This window comes from Leuresthes tenuis, unplaced genomic scaffold (assembly GCF_036924035.1).
Source record: "Leuresthes tenuis unplaced genomic scaffold, fLeuTen1.0.hap1 SCAF_7, whole genome shotgun sequence".
NCBI classification, from domain to species: domain Eukaryota; kingdom Metazoa; phylum Chordata; class Actinopteri; order Atheriniformes; family Atherinopsidae; genus Leuresthes; species Leuresthes tenuis.
In genome coordinates, this window is record NW_027325361.1 from 35,794,576 (window position 1) to 35,818,946 (window position 24,371).

The 24,371-nt window shown below is 40.3% G+C and overlaps 1 protein-coding gene across 1 annotated transcript in view; it reads left to right on the forward strand.

The window, feature by feature from the left end:
• Window positions 1–24,371, forward strand: part of lmnb2 (lamin B2) — a 65,971-nt gene that overhangs the window by 31,621 nt on the left and 9,979 nt on the right. The window contains exons 3-8 of the mRNA XM_072390259.1: window positions 6,368–6,524; window positions 8,916–9,041; window positions 9,215–9,313; window positions 13,044–13,115; window positions 13,194–13,319; window positions 13,460–13,680. Of these exons, the coding sequence (XP_072246360.1) occupies window positions 6,368–6,524; window positions 8,916–9,041; window positions 9,215–9,313; window positions 13,044–13,115; window positions 13,194–13,319; window positions 13,460–13,680 (801 nt within the window). The remainder of the gene's footprint in view (window positions 1–6,367; window positions 6,525–8,915; window positions 9,042–9,214; window positions 9,314–13,043; window positions 13,116–13,193; window positions 13,320–13,459; window positions 13,681–24,371) is intronic.

Below are 24,371 nucleotides of genomic sequence, written 5' to 3' on the forward strand. Positions count from 1 at the left end.
CCAAGCCAGAGACAGTCGCAGCATGGACCTCTCGAAAGGATCTCACCCAGAATTAATTTTTTCGCTGAATCTTGAAACTGTATTAAATGTGCTTTGTATCTTTGTACAAGTTCTTTCATGTTCTCAGTGATATCACAAGCTGCATTTTAATACCTTTTTCATGATCGTACGTGGAACGATACGGAAGATATTATTTTGGAAAATGACTAATCAGCTTATGGAGCCACATTGCCCCTGAGTGGTTCGTAGTCCTGAATAGTTAAACCCAAACTAATCAACAACTTGCATATGACATGTGACATTTATATGGAATAATGCAACTGTTAACCAATAATCAGCTGTTTCTTATTGTATTCCGTGTTTAACACAGGAAAATAACATTGTTTGGTTCGTTATTCATACGTCATAACTTTACAGATATCCATCTGAATTTTGAGACTCATAACCATCATGTTATGTTATGTTGTTTTGGATGTCTTTACATCCTAAGTTTATGCTATATCTTTACATCTTAACAAGTTATGGTGTTTTTAGAATCCTCTGAACAAATGTTTATGAGACGGAGGAATGCAGGAGTTGAATTGCTTTGAGGCAAACCTCCTTGCAGGTCGCCTTACAAAATACGCCCAGGCAGATGTCAGAACAGTTTCAGGCATACCATTGGCTGAAAGTGTAGCGTAGGCCTACGTCATGCCCCGCCTCTGCAAATCAAACTCCGGAAACCGCGAGGAAAAGTCAGTATATTGAATAGAATAGAGAATAAAGAATAAGAATAGTGATGAGAAGATGAAGAGCAGAGAGTTTTAAGATTGATGGAATGAGAGTGTGACGGAGAGTCTTTGAAAATGGCAGGAAAGGAAGATGAGATGGAAGAAGAAGGTCTGAACAAAGACAGAAAGAGAAGAATGTAGTAGAAAGATATGTTTTGCGTTTTTGTTAGTCAGTCATCCTGTCGCCTCTCTATAGAGCATTTTAAACTGCTGCTGCAGCCTCCTCACCTATTTGTGATCACCAAAAGGAGCCAGCGTCCAGCTTGTCAACCTTTTTGTCAATCTTTGGTGAATTTAAGTTCACCTCATCAGAGTTGGTCAGCAACCAAAACTAACTCGACCTTTGGACAATTTTGTCATTATTTGCGGTGAATTCCGACACACCACCCGCTCGTCTTCAAGCAACCAGAAGCGCTCCAGCACAGGAAAGCGACCGGTCCAGTCCCTGAAAGTCAACCACAACGAAGGCCGCCAGACGCGGAACTGAGAGAGATCCAGTTGGACCCGCTGGCGATGACCTGTGGTTCGGAGCTGACCTAACCGTAAGATCTGCCCTGTTCTTACATTTCAGACGGTATGCGGTGGGTGTCGAGAGAATTTGCTGTTAAAATGATAAATTAACCCAAGTTGATAGCCTTTAAATTCAAATAGTAACAAAGCTCGACTATTTGAATGATTCCGGTATCCATCCCCTCCCCTTAGTTCTTTTCAATTCACTAAGTGTTTCTTATATAATCCATATTCAAAGCATTTCTCCTGTTGTCTTAAGGTTCAGGTCTTTGGTCATGTCACTTGGATAAATGGTTCATATATATATACACATATAAAATCAACCGGTTTTCTTGTATGTGTTCTTTAAGTAAGTGTGAGTCCAACAAAACGAGAATTCACGAGTAGCGACTATATGAGACTGGAATTTATTAGTTATTAATTGATAATTGATTATTAATTTAACATACCAGAATCGTAAGATTCTGCCTTTTTCCGTCGATTGAAGGTATTTCCCAAAACAAGGTTAAATAAGGCTTATTCAGATAGTGAGAACTTTTGGATAAATCCTTATATCTTATCACATCAGGCTACGTGTGTCCGCTATAAATATATATTGTTGGTGCCTTGTGTGCCGGCTATATATAATTTGGCTACACCCCATATATAACTCACTGCTTGACGCCTTGCTTTATTTGTTTCATTCCATTATCTAAAGAATTCAATTCAATTTTATTTATATAGCGCCAGATTACAACAATTGTCATCTCAAGGCACTTAAGTAATATAGTCCAATTCAAGCCAATTGGAATTCAATTCATTGTAATCATAATCCAATTAATTCATATAGAGCCAATTCAAAAATTAATATCCTAGCTAAGGAAACCAACAGATTGCACCGAAACTTGTCTTCAGTCCAATCTCCCGTCCTGAGCCTGAGGGACTGTGGAAAGGAACGACTCCCTTTTAACAGGAAGAAACCTCTGGCAGAACCAGACTCAGGAAGGGTGGCCATCCACCTCGACCAGCTGGGGTTTGAGAAGACAGAAAAGAGGGAAAAGAGGGGGGAAAAACACCAAAACACCATTCAAAGGATACCTGTTGGAACAGGGAAACATAGGTTAATAACCACAATAATGTCACATGTACATAAAATCAATTGTGAAATTAAACAGGGGGAAAAAGAGAGCAAAGTGAGGAAAGGTGTGACAGATGAGGTCCCCCAGCAGTCTAAGCCTATAGCAGCTTAACTATGGGATGTTCCAGGATTACCTGAGCCATCCCTAACTATAAGCTTTATCGAAAAGAAAAGTTTTAAGCCTAATCTTAAAAGTGGAAAGGGTGTCTGCTTCCTGGACATTTACTGGCAGCTTATTCCACAAGAGAGGGGCCTGATAACTGAAGGCTCTGCCTCCCATTCTACTTTTAGAAACTCTGGGAACAACAAGTAAACCTGCAGTTTGGGAGCGAAGTGCTCTGTTAGGAAAATATCTTACAATTAAATCTTTAAGATATGATGGAGCTCGGTCATTAAGAGCTTTATATGTGAGAAGAAGAATCTTAAATTCTATTCTGAATTTAACAGGGAGCCAATGAAGAGAAGCTAAAACTGGACAAACATGATCTCTCCTGTTAGTTCTCATCAGAACTCTGGCTGCAGCATTTTGGATCAGCTGGAGGCTTTTCAGAGAATATGTGGGACAGCCCAATAATAAAGAATTACAGTAGTCCAATCTTGAAGTAACAAATGCATGGACTAGTTTCTCTGCATCACCCTGAGACAGGATGTTCCTGATTTTAACAATATTACGAAGGTGAAAGAAGGCAGTCCTAGAAACCAGTTTTATATGTGCGTCAAATGATAAATTCTGGTCAAAAATAACTCCAAGGTTCCTCACTGTAGTATTAGAAGCCAAGGAAATACCATGTAGAGTAACTATATAACTAGACAATTTCTCCCTGAAGCGCTCAGGTCCAAAGAGAACAACTTCAGTTTAGTCTGAATTTAAAAGCAGACAGTTCTGAGTCATCCAGGTCTTTATGTCTTTAAGACAGGCTTGTAGTCTGACCAACCTACTGGTTTCATCTGGTTTCATAGATAAGTACAGCTGAGTATCATCAGCATAACAATGGAAATTTATGCCATGCTGTCTGATAATGTTACCTAATGGAAGCATGTACAAAGTAAAAAGAATCGGTCCAAGCACAGAACCCTGAGGAACTCCATGACTTACTCCAACGTGTGAGGAAGATTCTTCATTTACAAGAACAAACTGGAATCTATCAGATAAATATGACTTAAACCAGCCTAATGCAGTTCCTTTAATCCCAATAACATGTTCAAGTCTCTGTAACAGAATGCTGTGATCGATCGTATCAAATGCAGCACTGAGATCCAACAGGACAAGCACAGAAACAAGTCCGCCATCAGAGGCTAAGAGGAGATCATTGGTAACTTTCACCAGTGCTGTTTCTGTGCTCTGATGCACTCTGAATCCTGACTGAAACTCTTCAAACAGATTATTTCTATGTAAATGATCACAAAGTTGAACTGCAACTATTCTTTCAAGAACTTTGGACAAAAAAGGGAGATTGGATATAGGTCGATAATTAGCCAACACTTCTGAATCAAGAGTAGGTTTTTTAAGTAAAGGTTTAATTACAGCAACCTTAAAAGTCTGAGGTACATATTCTGTCAACAAAGACCGATTGATCAAATCCAAAATGGAAGTGTCAATTAAGGGGAAAACCTCCTTGAACAGTCTGGTTGGGATTGGGTCTAACATACAAGTTGATGGTTTAGAAGAGACTATTGCTGTTGTTAGCTCAGAGAGATCAACTGGGCAGAAGCTGTCTAAATACAATTCAGGTTCGAAAGATACTTCTAAAGCTGCTCTACTTGATAATACATCAGTGATAATAGTGGGAAGGATTCCATTAATCTTCTCTCTGATAGAAACAATTTTATTAAAAGAAAATGCTGCCTGCTCTGAATTTCCTTCTTTCTCTTTTCTTCTGTGAGTAGACTTATCTCAACCTGTTGATAGTTGACTGGATTATCCCCCAGCAAAGTATTTGCACTATTTCTATACATCGCTTGTTCATGTAAAATAGTTCTACAATGTTTTATAAGAGGTGAAAATGGGAGAAAAAAGGATAAACATTTTGTTTGTTTGCTACAGACACTTCTGAAATCTTGATTGTGTCTGAAATGCTGGTAAAAAAATTTTCTTTGTCCTTAAGAATTAAAAGAAAAAAAAATTAAACGAACGAATGACAACTACAACATTTTGTTGGCTTATTCAAAGCATTTATTTACATCTGTACAAATTAATTTATGTCTATCAGCATTTTTAGGATCGAGGCAAGTAAATGTCGACCTTTTATGAGCTAATCACGAGCACTTAAACACAGCCTGTATTTAAAAATTGTGAGAAGTTATAAGTACCTGGAAGGAGTCTCAAATGTCCAAATTCACATGCAAGCTGATTAGTGCACATATCTAATCTGATTCTTAAGCATCAGGACATGCATGCATATGCATTTAACAATTTGTATGCACCTTTGGAATCATATCTGTGAGGATGAGGTCAAAATTTGTATGTAAAATATTAATGTGTGTGCCATTTGTGTTGTGTGCTGTATAAAATAATTTTATTTTACATGTGTTCAAATTGCTTGGTTTTTGTATTTGAACACACTTTTGTAAGTACCTAAAGTTGTTTTAGGTATTGTTATATTATTATTAGGGGTCTAGCAGCGAAGCTGCAGAACCCTATTGTTTTAGTAGCTTTTCTTATTATTCTTCTACTTTCCGCTGCAATTGAAGTCTATGGCAGCCCCATTAACGCAATGGTAAAAAGTTGTGAAATTTGGCCCATATCTTCAGGAACATCCCATTAGCAAATTCAACAAATTTCGTGCCCAAATTCTAAACTCCCTAGCACCACCAACATGTCAAAGTTTGAAGCACATTCAGCTAAATAACTTTTGACTCGTTGATCCAAATTTCAAAAACAAGGTATCGTTGGAATCCTTGGATCATGACCCTAGGATGTCATTTTCCGTCTGACTAGATTTTCCGCCATCTTGGATTTTGTTGAAAACCTTCAAAAAGTTTCACAGGTCACAAATTTTGACCAATTCTCATGAAAATTGGCACACAGTATCTTTGGACGAATCCGCACAAAGGATACGAAGCGGATTTTTCAATTTCGACTTTGTTCACCCAATACAACCAATCAAAGTTAACAGCGACAACGCCAAAAAGGACGTGAGGCCATATCTCAGCAACCGGTTGGTCTTTTGACATCAAACTTATGACACAGACTCATAACTCGGTCCTTAACAGGCTTAAGAATTTTAGTGATCTTTGACTTATAGGGGGCGCTATAATTAGCAAAAATGCATTTTTGCTCATATCTTTGGACCCGTTTGTCCAAATTTCACAAATGAGGTACCGTTGTAATCCGTGGATATATCTGAGGTCAACGAATCCTATGACCTCATTTGCGCCATCTTGGATTTTCCGCCATTTTGAATTATGTCAAAAACCTCAAACGCATTACAGGTCACCCAAATTGTCTGATTTCCACGGGACTTGACATATAGAATTTTAAGACCAAGGCTCACAAGAGCTATCATGTGGAATTTTTAAATTCTCTTCCGTTTGCCCGTAGCAGCCAATCAAATTCAGCAATGACGCGCCAAACAGGACGTGAGGCCATATCTCAGCAACCATTTAATCTTTTGACATCAAACTTCTAACACAGAGTCATGACCAAGTCTGTAAGAAGCCCAAGAAGTCTGGTGCACTTCCACCCAGAGGGGGCGCTATAAGTAGAAAAACTGCATTTTGCTCATAGCTTTGGAGCCGTTGGTTCAAATTGGACAAATGAGGTACCGTTGGAATCCCCGGATGAAGACGAGTTCATTTCAAACACCAAACTTGGTCTATGGACTCATGATGCCTTCCTGAGCAGCCACAGGCTTACCTGCTGTTCTGCTAGACCCCGCCATCGCTGCTTGCAGCTATATTTATATTGTTATATTATTATGATACTGATTTCACTCCATAACTTTCTCCTCCATTTTTTGCTTTGTTCTAGTGTCAATAAAAAGGATTGCGATCTTGCTGCAGCTTTGTCAAGGGGCAATGGATTGGAAGGCCAGTTAAATAAGAGTGAAGCAGCTCTTTCCACTGCTCTAAGTCAGAATACTACACTGACTTCAGAGTTGGCTGATGTCAGGAGCCAGCTGGCCAAGGTAGGTACTGCACGTTTACCTTTCAATTGACTGAAAATTATTGCTCGAAGAGCTTATGTATTTTGTTTCATTAGGCACAGTGACAATTCAGACAAAAAGGTATTTTAAGCAGTGCAGTCACAAATATTTGACTAACATGTTTGAATTGATTTCCCATGTTCGACTACTGATCAGTCAAATGATCAGCTCGTCGTCAAGCTCTGCAGTGGCCTTATAAGGAACCTTTCATTTGAATGGTGTGGTGTGGTGGAGGAGGGAAACATCGAAAACATGCAGGGCAGTGGGCAGTGAGGACCGGAACTGAGAAACACTGGGCTAAACCATTCAGCTAAACCATTCAGCTAAACCATTCAGCTGAAGACTCTCACCAGAGTCTGTTACTCTGGTGACATTGCTAACATGAGACTCTATTAGTACTTTCTGTGTGAGACTTTTCTATCTCTCAAGCTGCTATTCTCTACTTCAAGCATAAAGAGGGAAGACCTTGTATGGTGCATTATTGTTATGACCATAATACAGTTGCACACCGGTAAATATTGTCATTGACTACTCACACACAGTCTGTTCAGTGGGTGGCAGAATGAACAACCTTTTCTTAACTGTCAACTAATTTTTGTTTGGGGCAAGAGGAGACTTATGTTTCATTACTCATGAGACACGGAACTAATGTTTACGGCGTTGTTTCTGTTGGAGTTTGCACCTATAGCAGAAACAACAGATTTGGAAACAACAATCATTTGTTGCAAATGGTGGCAACAAAACGAAGCAAAGCAAAGCATGGCAGTGTTTCACTCAACTGGACAACAAAGTGGAATGGACATTATGCGCGATGAAGACTTGCTTAATAAATCATCACAAAAATGTTGTGCTTCAGGAGCAAAAAGACCAGATGGAAAGCCAATGAAAAATGACTGGTTTTGTTGTAGCTAAATGCTTGTGTGACAGCAAGAAACAGGAACAAATAAGTGCTTTGGTGATTCATTTTAGTTTATTGATGACGTCACAACAAACTGACTAATCAACTTTAATTGGCTTGGTTAATCTACAGTAAAAATCACTTAAATGCCCCCTAGTTTTCGCGGTGACACAATATCAGTCTCACCAGGACTTTCATGATGTGGGATGCTAGAACAACTGGTCTGTAGTAACTGATGGAAAATGGATGACATTTTTTTTTTCATATATACTGTTGTCTCCCACAACACTGGAACTTTCTCTTGACCCAGGCTAAGGTTGAAGATGTGCTGTAGAATCTTGCATAGCAGTTCTGGACCCTGGTACTGACACCATCTGGACCTGCAGTCTTGTTCTTATCCAGTCTACAGTTGTTTCTTCACCTGGCTGCTGGAGAGATATATACACTATATTGCAAAAAGTATTCACTCACCCATTCAAATAATTAAATAAATTCAAGCCCCTAGGCATGCAGACTGCTTCTACAATCATTTGTGAAAAAATGAGTCTCTCTCAGGAGCCCAGTGAATTCCAGTGTGGTACTGTGATAGGATGCCATCTGTGCAACAAGCCCAGTCGTGAAATTTCCTCACTACTAAATATTCTTCAGTCAACTGTCAGTGGTATTATAACAAAGTGGGAGTGATTGGGAACGACAGCAACTCAGCCACCAAGTGGTCGGACACGTAAACTGACAGATTTGGGTAAGTGGATGCTGAGGTGCAGAGGTCAGCAACTTTCTGCAGAGTCAATCGCTACAGACCTTCAAACATCATGTGGCCTTTTGATTAGCTCAAGAACAGTGCGTATATAGAGCTTCATGGAATGGGTTTCCATGGCCGAGCAGCTGCATCCAAGCCATACATCACCAAGTGCAATCCAGAGTGTCAGATGCAATGCTGTAAAGCACGCCGCCACTGGGCTCTAGAGCAGTGGGGACTCGTTTATCAAGAGTGACGAATCACGCTTCTGGCAATCTGATGGACGAGTCTGGGTTTGGCGGTTGCCAGGAGAACGGTACTTGTCTGACTGCATTGTGTAAAGTTAATACTTTTTGGCAATATTGTGTATATATGTTTGTGTGTGTGTGGTGACATTTAAGGGGATGATCATTTTCACTTTGCAGATAAGACAAAAAGTGTAGAAATGCATGCCAAAGCACCTCGAATGAAAGCCAGTACAAAATAATTCATATGATGTGTTGGTTTAAAATGAAACGCAGGTTTTTGAGTACATAAAAAACGCATATAACTGAGCTAGAACCATGCTGGACAGTATAAACTGAACCAATATGCATTTGCTTTAATGAATAACTCGGACCCCTGCTCCATTCTGTATTGCAAAGTTGTGTCCTCTTGCGCATATGTACACTGTTCATTGAAAGTTGTCTTTTTCACCGTGAAACTGTTGTTTTTTTTAAATATATTTCGAGTATAGGCAGAGGACAGACATGCTGTTGCGAAGCGCCAGCTGGAGGCAGAAACACTGATGCGTGTAGACTTGGAGAATCGTTGTCAGTCACTGAGTGAAGAGCTGGAGTTCAGGAAGAACATGTTTGAAGAGGTATGAGGTGTATACACGTGTTCAACAATACATATGTATGCACAGACTGACAGGAAAAGAAAGTTTTAGTGCATCGGCTTCCAAGCAACATTTGGTGCAACATTTCAGTGTTGAAAAGTTTGAATCAAACTTTTTGAATATCTGTGGCATTAAGAATTTCTCCTTGTGTTCAGGAGATGCGTGAGTCTCGGCATCGACAGGAGCAGAGAATAGTGGAGGTGGATTCTGGAGTCAGACTGGACTATGAGTTCAAACTTGGTCAAGCTTTACAGGTATGTTTTCATTAAATATTTGAAAAAAATATGGATTATTTTTGTCATTATTGGGCAGCTCCAGCATGAACTAAAGAAAAATTATATTGAATGCTGCTGATCTTTACACTCTTTGCACTGCACAAGATGCATGTCCTGATGCATTCTGATGCAAATTTAGCAGAAGGAGATGGTTGCAATGTTGCCACAGTTTTAAAGAGTTTTAAACACTGGAGCAGTTCATAGCTAAGTGTGAAAGTCAGCCTCTCCAAATCCGACGTCTTGGGTACAACTGGAACAAGGTGGCCTAGAAGTTTTTGCTTCTAGGCGAGTATCTCGGAATTTTGTTCACGGGTGATGGAAAGTTGGAGAAAGAGATGGACAGGCGGATTAGGGCTTTTTTGGCAGCAATGAGGGCGCTGCTCCGGTCTGTTGTGGTGAAGAGTGAACTGAGCTAAAAGGTGAAGCTTTTAATTTGCTCGTCCATCATCTTTTCAACTCCCACCTATGCTCACAGATCTGGGTAGTGACCAAAAGAGTGAAGTCGTCTAAACAAGTGGCTGAAATAAGTTTCTTTTAGAGGGGGGCTGGGCTTAGCCTTAGTGATAGGGGAGGAGCTCTACCATGAAGTAAAATGCAGGGTTTTCCCTGGCTTAAAATGAGGTGGCAGTGGTACCTGATCGTGGGCTCACAGGTGCACATGTACCGTGCCTTCAACTGGCTCAAGCAAGTGTTTCACTAGCAGTCTAGTTTAGGAGTTGTAATTACATGAATTTAAAAAAAAAGGACAAATATTATTTTAAAGCATATTCATTTATTTTTTATGTGCTTTGTTTAACATTCAGTTCAGTTACATGGCAGCTTAACCACCATTTACCTGCACAAGGCACTGCCAGTGGCAGAACCTCCTGGGTTTTATCCTGTAGAACCTCCTGATGCAGTCTTTATACTCAAAGACCTCCTGGTTTGGACCATCAATGACCACCTTACAGCATACATCCAGGTGCTTCTCCTTAGGTCTGTTGCACAGGGGTGGTTTTATCTTTAAAAAAAAAAAAAGTTCTTGCACTATAAACTTTGCATTATTGTGGTGTAGACATGAATTGTGATGGTGTTCTCAATCATATCTTACAATCTTGAGTGCAGAAAATAGCCTCTCAACATCTGCTGAGCTGTATTGCCAAATTCGTATCTGACAAATTTACCACATCTCATCAATAAAACGAATTACAGCGTTTTAGCTGATTTGCTGATCTTACGTTTCGCCATACCTGCTAAACTGATATTGTCAACTATGTTTTGGGACACTGCGTTGGATTGGGTTCTCATAGCAAAGGACAGCGTGTACAATGGCCGTGGTTGCAGTATTTATCAATGTGGTGTTTGGACAGAATTCCAACCTGCCCCCTGTGCTGACTGATGAACCACCTGCTTTAGAAGACAACACAAAAAGTGAATGTGTGTCAAAACCAATTTCCTGCTTTGTTTGCATCATTAAAGAGGCAGAATGCTCAGAAGGAATATGGAGAGCACTGCATAAACCATAACACAGATGAAAAATATGAAGTGGGCAACAAGGTACACTATTAAGGAGTAACTACCCCGTGAGAGTGGGGCTCTGCACACAGCAAAAGTACTGAGACGTGTGATCAAGGCTATAGGAAAATATTAAAACTGGTTCAAGCTGGTCCTCTTGGAGCCCAGCAGCGTTGCAGGCAACACAGCTGGGACCTTCAGATTGAGCCTACTGTCACTGTTCAAACCACGGATCTTGGCGAGAATGCATTTATGACAGGAGATTTATCATTTGACCAAGCCAAACCAGAAAAAGATACAGAGTTGGAGAAAAACTGTGTTTGAATAAGTCCAGAATGAGGATAAAAGTATACCTGCGGTGTTCACCCCGAAGGAGACATTCACTGAATTGATACTGGTAATATGAATTTATGTAGCATGTAACATTAACTTTTACAAAGGAGCTGGTCTTGTTTGGGTGCAAAGCAACAATACTAATCCTTTTTTGTTGATCTGTCATCATCCGTGTTTGTTGCAGTGAAAACTTCCTCTTGTTCGTCTCTCTGGGTGTGGAGGTAAAAGATGCTTTGTTTGACATTTTGGCCAGTGCTAATTTCGATACAGCGCCACCGACACTACTCGTGGTTACGTGCAACTGCAATTACATATGAATGAAATGACAGATCCCGACAGGGAAACGCTTGGTGAAATTACCGATTGAAAACCAGCCGTGAGCTGGTGGCACTAAGGAATATGGTGGTGGCGGTCGCCACCAAATTCTCTATGCAGGAAAAACCCTGAAAATAAGTCACATAGTGGTTACAAATGTGTACAACAATTTGTTAGTAACTTTGGGTACTTCCAAATGTGTGTTCAAATCCGCACACATAACACACACATTTGAACACATGTAGAATAATTTTACACATGCACACATTACAAATGGCACAACTATTAATATTTCACGTTCAGATTTTTACCTCAAACTCACAGATACAATGATTTTCCTGTTTGAAAAGCTTCCTTTTTACGCCTCACAACTCAGATCCACCAATATTGTATTTAAGTGCTGGGCCATCTGGATTTGGACTACACAGGATGCTCGTGTTATTTCTTTCTGATGATAAGACAGGCTTACATTTACTTTTCTAGATCCAAAAATTGTTGATATTGGCATAAATTAATTTGTACAGATGTAAATAGCTGGTTTAAATAAGCTAGCTGTCGTTCGTTCATTCCATTTTCTAAATAAAAGCCATTTTTTGTTTTCTGATTTTTGTCATTTTGATATCTAATTTGAATGCCTCCTGGTTGAGATTTGTTTTGATTGGTTTAGTAAGCTAGTGAAAATTTTCCTGCTAGTTCTATGCTGGGGTTTGAATAAAGTAAATTGTGTGCATATTGAAAGTTCAATGTCTTTCTTTATTGCTGCTTCATTTTCTTACTATAAAGTGTTTTTTGTGTCGTACATTATGTGCCCAATCAACTGTAAAATGGTTTATCATCATCTACAGACTGCAGACATTTAGTTGATCAAACAAGCTAAAGTAAGGATTTTAAGACCTCTGTTAACTGTAGCACGTGCATGCGCTGCACTGGGTTCCCTTTACACCCTGGAGAAAATGTTGACCCATACCCATTTATAGCCTGTGGTCTGAGGCACTTCTGGATTTTTTTTAATTGCTTGGGGTACCTACCGTACATTCAAAGTTCATATCTCTCTGAGCAGACGAGAATGATCATAAATCCAGTGGAAGCCTATTGGTCCGAGATATAGCAAATAGTTTAGCAAAGGGCTCCATTGCAGGCTCAAAATGAGTCGGGCTCAAAATTCCTTGTCTACAAAATGAAAACGGACTACAGATTAACATTCCCTTAATGGGTCACAATTTCAGACCGGGTTGCTGTCTGTCAACAGAAACAGAAATATGTTAATGAGATCAGCTTTATTGGGAATTTGGCTTTATTGATTTAATGTATATGTGAGTTAAGATGATTTTACTTTTGACGATAACTTGCCAATGTATTGTTTTAGAAGTACAAAAACAAGGTTTTGAGTATTAAGATAACAGACTCAAATAACTGTACATCTTGTCAGTAATACACTTGTAATTCACAATTTGAGTCACAAATTACAATAATTTAGAACTGAATAAACTGTAGAAATTGAGTTTTAGAGACGCATAAAGCATACCAAAGGGAGATTTGGTTAATTAGGTTTCTGTGATTCCACCAGGACCTAAGGAAGCAACATGATGAACAAGTCTCTCTTTATAAGGAGGAACTGGAGCAAACCTTCCAGGCCAAGGTAAGAGACGAGCCATTTCTGTCCTTTGTCTGATGATGCACTGTTTCTCACATATAGTCTGTCTCGGTCTCCCTCTAGTTCGATAATGCCAAGGTGTCCTCAGAGATCAATGACAAGGCCATGGTTACAGCAAGGGAGGAGCTGCAGGAGTCCCGAATGAGAATAGAAAGCCTGGGATATCAGCTCAGTTCCCTGCAGAAACGGGTACTACTTTTTTGGTCACATGTACACAGATATTGACCTATTCCACACCTCTCACTCTTTGAAGTGCCTGTGCCATGCAAACCAGCCTCGTACTGGTGTTTGGTTTTCTTAATCAGTGATTGTGATGATGGGCTTTCTAGGTGGCTGTCTCAGAGGACCGTATCAGAGAGCTGGAAGAGATTCTGTCAGCAGAGCGAGACAAACACCGCCGTACCATCGAAGGAAAGGAGCAAGAGATGGCTGAACTGAGAGACAGAATGAACTCTCAGCTCAGTGAATACCAGGAGCTATTGGATGTGAAGCTTGCTCTAGATATGGAGATCAATGCGTACAGGAAACTGCTGGAGGGAGAGGAGCACAGGTACATACACTTGCGAGCCTTGGTTGAAAACTATGAGAGAATTGGGAAAAATGTCACAGCTTTTTTTTTTATGCGTGTGTGCATGTGTGTATATATATGTGTGTGTGTCTAGATGAAAGTGCAGTGATGTTTTATCAACCTGTGAAACTTGACTTTACATGCTCTGGTCATTATGGACAATGAAGGGCAAAACATTGAAGATGATGATTATGTCCTGGTTGCTAATGATATCACTCAACAGGAGCAAAGTAATGACGAACTACAAAGTTAATACGAAGAGGAAATAATGATGTCAGAAAAAAATTACTTGGCAGAAAAACACAAAATCCTGATGAAGCTCCATCAACAGTTTGGTCATGTCTCATCTGACAGACTTTAGATGATTTTTACCTGCTTAGGCAACAGAGATAAAGAATGCGGCATCATTCTTCAGAGAATTGTTAATGCACGCAAAACATTTCAGAAATATTGCAGGACTAAACCAAAGCCAGCTGTGGGGCTACTATTGTTAAGTCTGTACAATGTAACTGTGGTGGTAAAGATGTATGGTATCTCCATATCATTGATCAGTTCACCTGATTTTGTGCCGATGGCATCCTAGTTACAAAGAAGTCCTCTGAAATGGTGAAACACTTTATTTATATCTGGCTAAGTGTGCATGGTCTGCCTCATAGACTGTTCAGTGATAATGAAGGAGAGTTCAACAATGATGAAGTGATGGATATGGCAGAAAATTTTAATGTATAAATGAAGACAGCTGCTGCATACAGCCTCTGGAGCAATGGACTTATGGGACAAGACAACCAAACACACTGAAATTACAATGAAAGTGAAAGCAAGTAACGGATGTGACTGGGACACTGCGTTGGATTGGGTTCTCATAGCAAAGGACAGCGTGTACAATGGCCGTGGTTGCAGTATTTATCAATGTGGTGTTTGGACAGAATTCCAACCTGCCCCCTGTGCTGACTGATGAACCACCTGCTTTAGAAGACAACACAAAAAGTGAATGTGTGTCAAAACCAATTTCCTGCTTTGTTTGCATCATTAAAGAGGCAGAATGCTCAGAAGGAATATGGAGAGCACTGCATAAACCATAACACAGATGAAAAATATGAAGTGGGCAACAAGGTACACTATTAAGGAGTAACTACCCCGTGAGAGTGGGGCTCTGCACACAGCAAAAGTACTGAGACGTGTGATCAAGGCTATAGGAAAATATTAAAACTGGTTCAAGCTGGTCCTCTTGGAGCCCAGCAGCGTTGCAGGCAACACAGATTAATTTGACTTAACACAGCTGGGACCTTCAGATTGAGCCTACTGTCACTGTTCAAACCACGGATCTTGGCGAGAATGCATTTATGACAGGAGATTTATCATTTGACCAAGCCAAACCAGAAAAAGATACAGAGTTGGAGAAAAACTGTGTTTGAATAAGTCCAGAATGAGGATAAAAGTATACCTGCGGTGTTCACCCCGAAGGAGACATTCACTGAATTGATACCAAATGCACTAAAGTGGCTAGAGGCTTTGAGGTGTCAAGACTTAGAAAAAGATTCTCCCACTTGTGCTTCAGAGTACCTTCGGATACTTGTGGCATCTGTCAAAGACGATGGTCACTTCATTCCATGAATATAAAATTAGCATTTCTACTTTCATGTGACCTGTACAATATGTCCCTCCTGAAACAGACTATGAAGGAACATTATGGAAATGAAAGAAGTGTGTTTATGGTCTGGCAGATGCATTGTTGTATTGGTACAAGGGTACAGAGTCAAGGAGACTGAAGGGAATATGAGGAAAAATGCCCAAAGTTGGTCCTGCTGTTTTTTGTTGGTTAGATCAGGACAAAGCTGTAATTGGGACACTTGTCTGCCATCTGGATGACTTCATATGTGGGGGCACACAAGATTTCACCTCAACTATAATATCCCAACTCAGATCTGCTTTCCAATGGGTGCGAGGAGGACAATAACTTCCAACGTTGGCCAAATTCACTGGGTTGCAAGACAGAACAAATGTCTTGTTTGATGCAATCGCATCAAAAATTCAAATGTGCTCACAGTTCACGGAGCAAATAGAATAGTATGCAAACTGAAGGCCAGGAAGGTGGTTTTGAACTTTGAACACTTAGGCAGTGACAGTACTCTTAAGAGGACATTCAGCGATGTCTCGTTTAGTAACTTTCACATGGAGGCATTCGAGGAGGACACCTTATAGTTCTTATGGAATAGCATGAAAAACTCTCACCCCTCTCTTGGCTGTTAAAGAAAGTGATGAAGAACGTATGCAGCACACTTGACAATGTCTGATGGAATTTACATTGTGCTTTTCCTATCAATACTTGGTAATGCTGAAAGTCCTCCACTATAGTCTGTGTCACAGACGATCATTCTCTTGCTGATGCAATTAAGTCCACAAAGTCGGTCAGTGAGAAAAGACTACATCTCAAGCATCAAAGCAGCGAGTGTTAACATACACAATACAAAAGAACAACAGACTGCCTTAATTAAAAAATCAACCTACCAATTACCTCGTCTGAGAAGCTCCTTTCTGTTGCCAGTATGGGACCAAAGAAGAATCCAGCCATGGAAGATTTTGAAGAAATTAGGAAATCGTTGGATTTTCTTTCTGGGGAAACCTCGACTATCCGACTCCAGCAGAAGTCCATTTTGGACTTGGTAGAAGGGGTGAAGGCTTTGCGGCTTCTCAATGAAGAAAAGGATAAACAGATCGCTGTTCTGGAGAACCGAGTGGCAGACTTGGAACAATATACCAGGATGAACGATGTAATCATCACTGGATTTGAGAATTAAGCCCCGTTCTTACGTCGGCGCGGTGGCAGGGCCCTGTCCGGCTGGTGAGTCATCGCCTGGCGTGAGTGACTCCACGGAGGAACAGGTGGCCTCTTTCCTCTTGTCCAAGGAGATAGAGCTGGACTGTGACACCGTGGAAGCGTGCCATCCGCTCCCGAGAAGAGGTAATAACGACAAACCAGCCATTGCTATGCGATTTAGTAACCATAAACACAAATCTGCTCTGCTAAAACAGTGCAGGTTGCTAAAGGGGTCAGATGTCTTCATTAACAAGCACCTGACCAAGAAGCACCTGACATTGCGAGGCAGGCCTGGTTCCTGAGGAAGCAGAAGAAGATCCAGTCTACATGGAGCACGGACTGTAAGATCTTCATTAAACAGAACACTGGAGGAGGCGAAGGTTCTGGTTGTTCGGGACATCACAGAGCTGGATAAATATGATTGAACTCTTTGAGGAACATTTGGCTCACAGGTGATATCACACACAACTCACTGTCACCATGTCACAAGATACAGGAACTGTTTCTTCATTTATGGACACAACACTAACACCTACGACTGTTGGTGCCAATAACCTGGAACTGAAAACATTCAGATATACGGACTATAAATGTCAGGACATGGAAGAGGATCTAGACCCAGATAATAACTTCTTCAATGACATCGTTGATAACTGCTGCTACTATACAATGGATCAATACAACAGGACAGTTAAAGTAGACAATAAGCTCTCAATCATACATTTCAACAGCAGAAGTTTATATTCAAACTTTAACGGAATCAAACTGTCTGTGCCAGTTTAAACAGCCATTTAGCATTATTGCCATCTCTGAAACCTGGATCAGGTCTGAGAAGGGGGCCGACTGATCTGGAGGGTTATGAGTTCAATTATATAAACAGAGAAGAGAAAACTGGTGGAGGAGTAGCTGTGTATGTGGACAGAAACCTAAAGTATAAAATAGTAAAACAAAACATGACCAAAGTGACTAAAGATGTATTTGAGTGTATAAGAGTTTAAATATATATGGGAAAAACATATACAGTTACATCTCAGAAGGTCTTTTCTGTGGTGACTTTAATATAGATCTACTTAACTCAAACAATCATAAACCTACTGAAGAGTTCATTAATACCATGTACAGTTTGAGCCTTTTTCCCAGAATTACTAGACCCAGCAGGGTTCAAAGATGAACTATTGAAACACAATTGGGAGTCAGTATTGCAGGAAGATATTGATTTATATTGAAAAAGCATATGAACATTTTCTGAATATCTTTAGATTATTATACGACAAAAACTGTCCATTAAAAATGTTCTCTCTGGATCGCGAAGGGATTGCAAGATGCCTGTTAAAAAAAAAAAAAAAAGAAGAAACTATATAGAGATTTCATGAAGAATAGATCATTGGAGGTAGAGAATAAATATAAAAAAATATAAGAATAAATTAACTGCTCTTTTACAAATGGCTAAACAGAATTACTACAGTAAATTATTAGATAGAAATAAGAAAAATATGAAAGGGATTCGGAATGTATAAAATAATATTATCAAGAAAAACTAAGGAAACATTTTTTTTTCACAAATAATGATGCCAATTTTGAGGACAGTAAAGATGTGGTTCATAATTTCAATAAATATTTTATAAGTGTGGAACCTAAACTGGCAGAAAAATTCCCCGATCCTATAACAGCTGGAGCTCTGAATGAAACATGAATCAGCAGAAATCCTTATTCAATGTTTCTCACTGCAGTGGGAGAAAGAGAAATTATGGATATTGTCAGTGAATGTAAAAATAAAAGGTCAGACTGTGATGGTATTGACATGACAATTATTAAGAAGGTAATTGAGTAAATTATTCAGCCTCTGACTTATATAAATTTCCAGAAAAGATGAAAATTGCAAAAGTCATTCCACTTTATAAATCTGGGGACAGACACCATTTCACAAATCATAGGCCTGTTTCTCTACTTAAACAATTTACCAAAATTTTGGAAAAATTATTTGTGGGTAGATTGGATACATTCATTAATAAACATATACTGTCTGAAAGTCTATATGGATTTAGATCACAAAGATCCACAGCAATAGCAGTCCTTGAATTAATAGAAGTCACCACCTCCTTAGACAAAAAGAAATCTGCAGTTGGTGTATTTATTGATCTCAAAAAAGCATTTGACACAATAAATCATGAAATATTAATCAAGAAATTGGAACGCTATGGTATCAGGGGAGTAGTCCTGCTGGATGAAAAACTATCTAAGCAACAGGCAACGATTTGTGCAAATGGGTGACTGCCAGTCATATTGCTTGGACATGTTTGTGGTGTCCCCTAGGGGACAGTATTGGGACCAAAACTGTTTATTCTTTATATTAACGACATCAGTAAAATTTCTAAAATACTTAATTTTGTTTTGTTTGCAAATGATACTAATATTTTTTTGTACAGGTGATAATTTGCAGCAGCTTTTGGCTGAAATCAACTTAGAGTTATATCAACTTAAGATATGGTTTGATATTAATAAATTATCATTAAACTTGGATAAGAAAAGACTCAGTTTATGTTGTTTGGAAACTGCAAAAAGCTAAACAAATTTGCAAATCCTAATAGATGATGTGTCAGTGGAGAGAGTTAAAAAAAATTAAGTTTCTGGGAGTGATGATCGACCCTAAGATTAGCTGGAAACCGCATATTAAATCCATTCAGTCTAAAATATCCAGAAGTATTGGTGTTCTCAGCAAAGCTAAACATTTTCTAAATTATGCTGCACTTCATATTCTATATCGCTCTTGCCTTACTTGAGTTACTGTTTGGAAGTATAGGGCAACACCTACCAAACTTTGCTGCGACCGTTATGCACATTACAAAAAAAAAATTATGATTACAGGGAAAACCTTAACTTCAGAACCTTGAGGGTTCGAGCCACCATGAAGAGAATGTGCATTTCAGTCAGTGTTGTGTAGGTCTGGAATAAACTTAAAAAAGACCTGAAGTAAAGTCCAAGAATGAGTCTGTTTAAAAAATATTTTTTTTTTTAAAAAAAAGGCTCAAACTTGTGATTTTCAACAGGTACTGTGATGAAGAGGGGAGGTGAATGGTATCACTACTCAGCACTGTATGTGTGTATGCTGTGTGTCTGCATGTGGTGCATTTAGGGGTAGGGATGGGCGATATGGCAAAAATATCATATCGCGATTTAAAAAAAAAAAAAAATCACGATTTCGATTTTATCACAATCTTAAATTGAAAAGTGAAAAACAGACAGTGTTACAGAAGTATTTTCGGCTGGGCAGCTCGTACCGCGGGTCAACTACTTGAAGTAGACATTCGAACCCCTCCTTTTCTACTGTCTTGAACGGTACCATATCTTTTGCAAGATAAAAGGTAACTGCTTCTGTTACCTCTTTCTATCACTTGCTTGACTTGTCATACGGAGTGCCTTTGTCAAATGCCTGTGTTTATGTTGTCTGTTTTGGTCTTATGCTAGCTGCTGCCTGCGGTGCCGGTCCCCTCGCTGTTTGCCTTACAAGCATACTGGGATGCTTCCTCTTCAAGTGATTGAACAGGTTTGTCGTGTTGCCACCCGACATGCGAACCGTTTCTGTGCAAAGTTTGCAAATTACATTTGTTTGCGTTTGATCAGTTGCGGAAAATCCAAACCAATTCCATATAATGTAGGTGGAATTATTTTTAGCGACCAGCTCCTCCATTTGGCTTTCAGCCAAGGCTCTCCACGCGGCTACTGCTACACACACAAACAAGGAGGCGGGTAAGAAAGCGCGTCACTGCCCGTAACTCGCTGTAATTGGTTGGTCAGGTTGTTGACGTAATATGTCTGGTGCATCTTTGTGTCGGTGCGTCAGCATAGAACTGCAATTTATAGAATGTGCCCGAGACGATCCCACGCTCTCTGCAGTTTGACAGATCGTTACGGATCGTCTTCACGTTGCAATAGTTCACGATTTAATATCGTCATATTGCCCACCCCTATTTAGGGGTGCTTGGCCCACTCCACTTCTCCTGGTCCTCTGTTGCTGCATCCTGACACTGCAGTTGTTGAAGCCTGGCTTCGCTCGCTGGTTCTCGCTCTGTGCCTCGTGGTGCCTGAGAGGGGGTCGGGGTTCAGGGGACTCTTGCGGATGGGTTTGGTGAGTTGGAGTGGGCCGCGGTGCTGGCATGGGTTTCTGGGGACTTGGTGCGGGTGTCTTCCGCCCCTCTCTGCAGTTGGTGAGGCGGCTCTGCCCCTTGGCTGGGGATCGGCTTGTCCCTGGGGTCGGCTGGGTGGGCTCTCCCTTAGAGATAGGGTGAGAAGCTCAGTCATCCGGGAGGGGCTCGGAGTAGAACCGCTGCTCCTCCGCATTGAGAGGAGTCAGATGAGGTGACTCAGGCATCTGGTTAGGATGCCTCCTGGACGCCTCCCTGGGGAGGTGTTCCGGGCACGTCCCACTGGGAGGAGACCCCGGGGGAGACCCAGGACACGTTGGAGAGACTATGTCTCTCGGCTGGCCTGGGAACGCCTCGGGGTCCCCCCGGAAGAGCTGGAGGAAGTGGCCGGGGACAGAGACGTCTGGGTTTCTCTGCTCAAGCTGCTGCCCCCGCGACCCGACCCCCGGATAAGCGGCAGATGATGGATGGATGGATGGATGGATAATCTAGAAGTAACAAATGCATGGACGAGTTTCTCTGCACCCTGAGACAGGATGTTCTTGATTTTGGAAATATTACGAAGGTGAAAGAAGGCAGTCCTAGAAACCTGTTTGATATGTGTGTCAAATGATAAATTCTGGTAAAAAATAAGCCAAGGAAATACCATCTAGAGTAACTACATAACTAGACAAATTCTCCCTGAAGCGATCAGGTCCAAAAAGAACAACTTCAGTTCTCTATCAGATAAATATGACTTAAACCATTAGCCTTAAAAGTCTGAGGTACATATCCTTTTAACAAAGACAGATTGATCAAATCCAATATGGAAGTGTCAATTAAGGGGAAAACCTCCTTGAACAGTCTGGTTGGGATTGGGTCTAAATACAAGTTGATGGTTTAGAAGAGACTATTGCTGTTGTTAGCTCAGAAAGATCAACTGGGCAGAAGCTGTCTAAATACAATTCAGGTTCGAAAGATACTTCTAAAGCTGCTCTACTTGATGATACATCAGTGATAATAGTGGGAAGGATTCCATTAATCTTCTCTCTGATAGAAACAATTTTCTTGATGAAGAATCTCATGAAATCATCACTGCTGAGAGTTAAAGGAATACATGGCTCAACAGAGCTCGGACTCTTTGTCAGCCTGGCAACAGTGCTGAAAAGAAACCTGGGATTATTCTTATTCTCTTCTATCAATGATGAATAATAAGCACTTCTAGCTTAATGAAGGCCTTTCTGATACGTTATTAAACTATCTTTCCAGACTAATTGAGACTCTTCTAAATTAGAGGAACGCCACTGTCTCTCCAGCTTTCTTGCAGTCTGCTTTAACGCACGCAGCTGTGAATTATACCAAGGAGCCAACCTCTTCTGACTGATTACCTTCCTTTTCAGAGGGGCAACATTGTCCAGTGTTGTACGCATTGAAGCTATAGTGCTGTCAACAAGAGAGTCAAGTTCTACTGGAGTAAAATTTAGATAGCCGTCCTCTGTCATATCTGCACATGGCAGTGAAGAAAAGGATGATGAAATCAACTCTTTAAATCTGGTTACAGCATTCTCTGATAGACACCTTCTATATGTAAAATTCTTCTCAGAAGCTGTATAGTCAAGTAATGTAAATTCAAATGTTGTCAAAAAATGGTGCCATAAGTCAGCACAAGGTCAAGGGTATGATTAGGGCAGTGAGTAGGTCTGTGAACACTTTGAGAAAATCCAATAGAGTCTAATATAGAATTAAAGTTAATATTTAGGCTGTCATTTTCAACATCTACATGAATATTAAAGTCACCCACTACAATGACTTTATCTGTACTCAGCACTAACTGGGATAAAAACTCTGAGAATTCAGACAGAAACTCAGAATAAGGACCAGGTGGACGATACACAACAACAAACACAAGAGGTTTTTGTGATTTCCACTTTGGGTGGGAAAAACTGAGAATCAGAGATTCAAAAGAGCTAAAACTAATCTTGGGTCTAGGACTGATTAGTAACCCTGATCTGAAGATAGCTGCCACTCCTCCTCCTCTGCCTGTGGTTCTAGGAACATGAACATTTAAATAGTCAGAGGGAGTTGATTCATTAATGCTAACATGATCCTCCTGCTGCAGCCAGGTTTCTGTAAGACAAAATATATCAATATGATGATCACAGATCAAATCATTCACTAACAGAGACTTCAAAGGGAGAGATCTAATATTCAGCAAACCACATTTAATAGTTTGATGTTTTTGTTCAGTTAAAGTTTTTATTTTAAATTTTTTTGCACAAGAGGATTTGCTCCATTTGTGTTTATTGATTGGGGGGGCAGCATCAGGTGGGAAGCCGCAGAGAAGTGTGTAAGACTACAACTCTGCATCCTGGTCTCAACCCTGGGTTGTCATGTTTTTGGATGACTAATAAATTCGTCCATATTTCTAGAAATGAGAGCCGCTCCTTCCAAAGTGGGATGGATGCCGTCTCTTCTCATCAGACCAGGTTTTCTCCAGAAAGATTGCCAATTATCTATGTAGCCTACATTGTTTGCTGGACACCATCTGGACCAGTGGTTCCCAACTGGCGGGTCGCGGACCACTTTTGGGTCGTGGACCCGTTTTCAATGGGTTGACAGACTCTTGACTGGGGAAAAAAAAAAATCTAGAAAAATGGACATGCTTCAATTTTGAAGTACTCAGAATGCATGTTATTCACACTTCTAAACAGTAGGCGGCGATGATACCCTGCAATTTCACAGATAGAAGAAAAGCTACGGTTTGTTTTCATATGAGAGTGACCATGGCTAAAGGCAGGTACGACATTGACTACATAAAATATGGATTTTCTTATATTGAGAACATAAGGGGGGAACAACCTTGAGTGTTAAAGGGAATTTTTCCTCTCTACAGTCGCACTCTTTAGTTTGCTTTTGTTTTTCATTAAACTTGAATTTTGTGTCTATTGACAAATTAATATTTTATTCTATGTCAGGTTCAAACTGCAACATGTTTTCATTAAGGAAATTTGAGATGTTAAAAATTTTCTTGGGTCGCAGCTTGTCTATAAGAAGTGATGGTGGATCCTGAAGCCAGACCAGTTGGGAACCACTGATCTAAACAACCAGTGATTGAATGAGGACATGCGACTAAACATGTCATCACTGGTCAGAATTGGCAGGGGTCCAGAGAAAACTATGGTGTTCGACATTGTCTTGGCAAAATTACACACCGATGCAACATTAATTTTAGTGACCTCCGATTGGCGTAACCGGGTGTCATTACCGCCGATGTGAATAACTATTTTACTGTATTTATGCTTATTCTTAGCCAGCAGTTTTAAATAGGATTCTATGTCGCCCGACTATAGAGCTGCCAATTACCAGGGTTTTGTCCTCAGTGAGTGTGTCGCTGAGTGGGGAAAATCTATTTGAAACGTGGACCGGTTGATGGTGACAGTAACCCAACCACTCTGAAGTCCCAGCTGCTCGGGATCTGCTAAGGGATGACTAATAGAGCTAGCTAGGCTAGTTGGCTCTGCACCAAACTACAAAAAGACTACATTTGTTACATGTACTATTATCACTAAAGGAGGCAGAGGAGTAACTAAACATCTGACACACGGAGCAGGTGAAAGCAGGAGATAGAGGAGGAGAACTGGTAGCCATGCTAAGCTAGAGAACCCGACACACAGCTAAAAAGTGATAAATAAAGACTAAAGATCTGTAAGAGTGAGCATTAGAATATGACAAGT